The sequence below is a fragment of the Perkinsus marinus genome, assembly GCF_000006405.1.
Source record: "Perkinsus marinus ATCC 50983 genomic scaffold scf_1104296952278, whole genome shotgun sequence".
Lineage (NCBI taxonomy): Eukaryota > Perkinsozoa > Perkinsida > Perkinsidae > Perkinsus > Perkinsus marinus.
Genome location: NW_003208925.1, coordinates 1 through 1900, shown reverse-complemented (window position 1 = coordinate 1900; position 1900 = coordinate 1). Strand labels below are relative to the sequence as shown.

Genomic DNA, 1900 nt, shown 5'->3' with positions numbered 1-1900 from the left:
CCTAAGAAGGATCGAAGGGCCGGGGCAGTCCGAGGTAGAGGCCACGTAAGATAACTCGGCTTACCCAAGTCGGGGCTCATACCAGTACTATTGAACATGTGACCCAAATAGGTCACTCGATCTGCATAAACTCGCACTTCTCAGCAGCCACCGTCATACCAGCCGCCCGTAGAAGCTCAAAGACGATCCTCAAGTGCTCCAGATGCTCTTCATCGGATCTACTAAAGATCAGGACGTCATCAAGGTAGACCCTCACAAAAGGGAGATGTCCCAGAATAGCATCCATCAATCGCTGGAAGGTAGCCGGGGCACTTGCCAAACCAAAGGGCATCATCACCCACTCATACAATGGGAAGCCTGGACCGGGGCAGAAGGCGGTCTTACGTTGGTCCTCCTTGCGAACCGGGATCTGCCAGTAACCACTTCTCAAATCGAGAGTCGATAACACTCGTGCACCAGCCAGGTGCTCTTGTACGTCGTCTGGCCGGGGCACCGGGTACGCCTCAGTATGGCATGCCTTGTTGAGGTTCCTGTAGTCAATACACATCCGGACTTTACCATTCTTCTTCGGGACGAAGACACACGGGAACCTCCATGCCGACGTGCTCCTTCTAATAACACCAAGCTCCTCCATCTCCTTCAGTAAGGCCGAAATCTCATCCCGATATTTGTGAGGAATAGGCCTTATCCTCTCACAAATCGGACGAGTCGTCCCAGTCTCGACCGAGTGCTCAGCTTGAGTACAACGTCCGGGACGTAGAACGAAGAGGTCCTTGAACTCCTCACATAGGTCAGCAACTGGTTGTTGCGCTTCCGTAGGGCTCTCACATATATCTGGTAGCCTAACCGTCTCGTCCAGAAACTCTGGGACAGCAAACCGTAAGGGGTCTTGGCATATATCATCTCCTTCGAAGCCATCTACATGCTCCCAAGCAGCTGGGGGCCACTCCTCTCCCTTAATAAGCTCTTTCCCTTTCGGCTTAGACGTGCTGGGAACTCTAGCCTGTGATTCGGCCGGGAGCTTCAAGTTGGCTCTCTCTAACTCCTCATCAGTCATGAGAGGCCCATCCGCTCTCAGGCCGGCACACCCAGTCGGGGCAGAGCAAATATCGCAAGGGCGATCGAAGGTAGAGACGTCCAGATGGGCAAATGCAGCTGCACATCCCACGCAATAATGTTCTGGCTCTCTAACAAAGTCGATTTCTATATCCTCTTCGGGACAGGGCTTCTCGCACCCATCGTTAACAGGCACCGAAACAGTACCCTTCGGCGTATCACTGTAGGCCACATCCTCACCCACAGCCTTATCCGATGCCTCAGGGTTGGCCTTGTCCTCAACCAAGAAGTTTTCGGTCTGGCTTCCTATATCGACACCACCCGTGACCACCTCTTCCTCGGAGTAAACGGTCTGGACACCTTGCGTTACCAATCTCCCAGTAGTTTCTAGTACTTGACGTTGTTGAGCAGCCATCAAAGCTATCCTTGGAGACACCGGCTCCGTCATCGAAGGAGGACTGCTCAACACCTATATAGGAGGTCGCGTTGCCACCCTGGCAACACCGCCTCGACCGTACACCTCTGTCAACGGCGTCCAATGCATCTCTCATCAACCATGGAATACCAGGCGGGCCTGCCTTCGTATTCCGACCGATAATACGCACCGGCTTCTCTGAATACAATATATCTAACTGAAAATATTTTAAGAAGTCGTGCCCCAGAATCACGGGGAACGCCAACGATTCTACAATAAAAGCTGTAATCAAAAAGGGAATACTCAACTCATCAGCAGTGGAGCGGGCTCTCTCCCCCACCCCCGCTGCTGTAATCAGATTAATCGCTAATGTTGCCACACCAATAATCTTACAAGAGGACTTATCTATTGTAATCAACGACGGCCCAT

General features: G+C 52.3%; 1 protein-coding gene across 1 annotated transcript; it reads right to left on the bottom strand.

Moving 5' to 3' along the window:
• Positions 1-112: 112 nt before the first annotated feature.
• Positions 113-1504, bottom strand: Pmar_PMAR009115 (retrovirus polyprotein, putative; the record flags this gene model as incomplete). The annotated part of the gene is made up of 1 exon (XM_002777149.1): positions 113-1504. One exon carries the CDS (start codon positions 1502-1504, stop codon positions 113-115), a length of 1392 nt encoding a protein of 463 aa, XP_002777195.1.
• Positions 1505-1900: the final 396 nt, after the last annotated feature.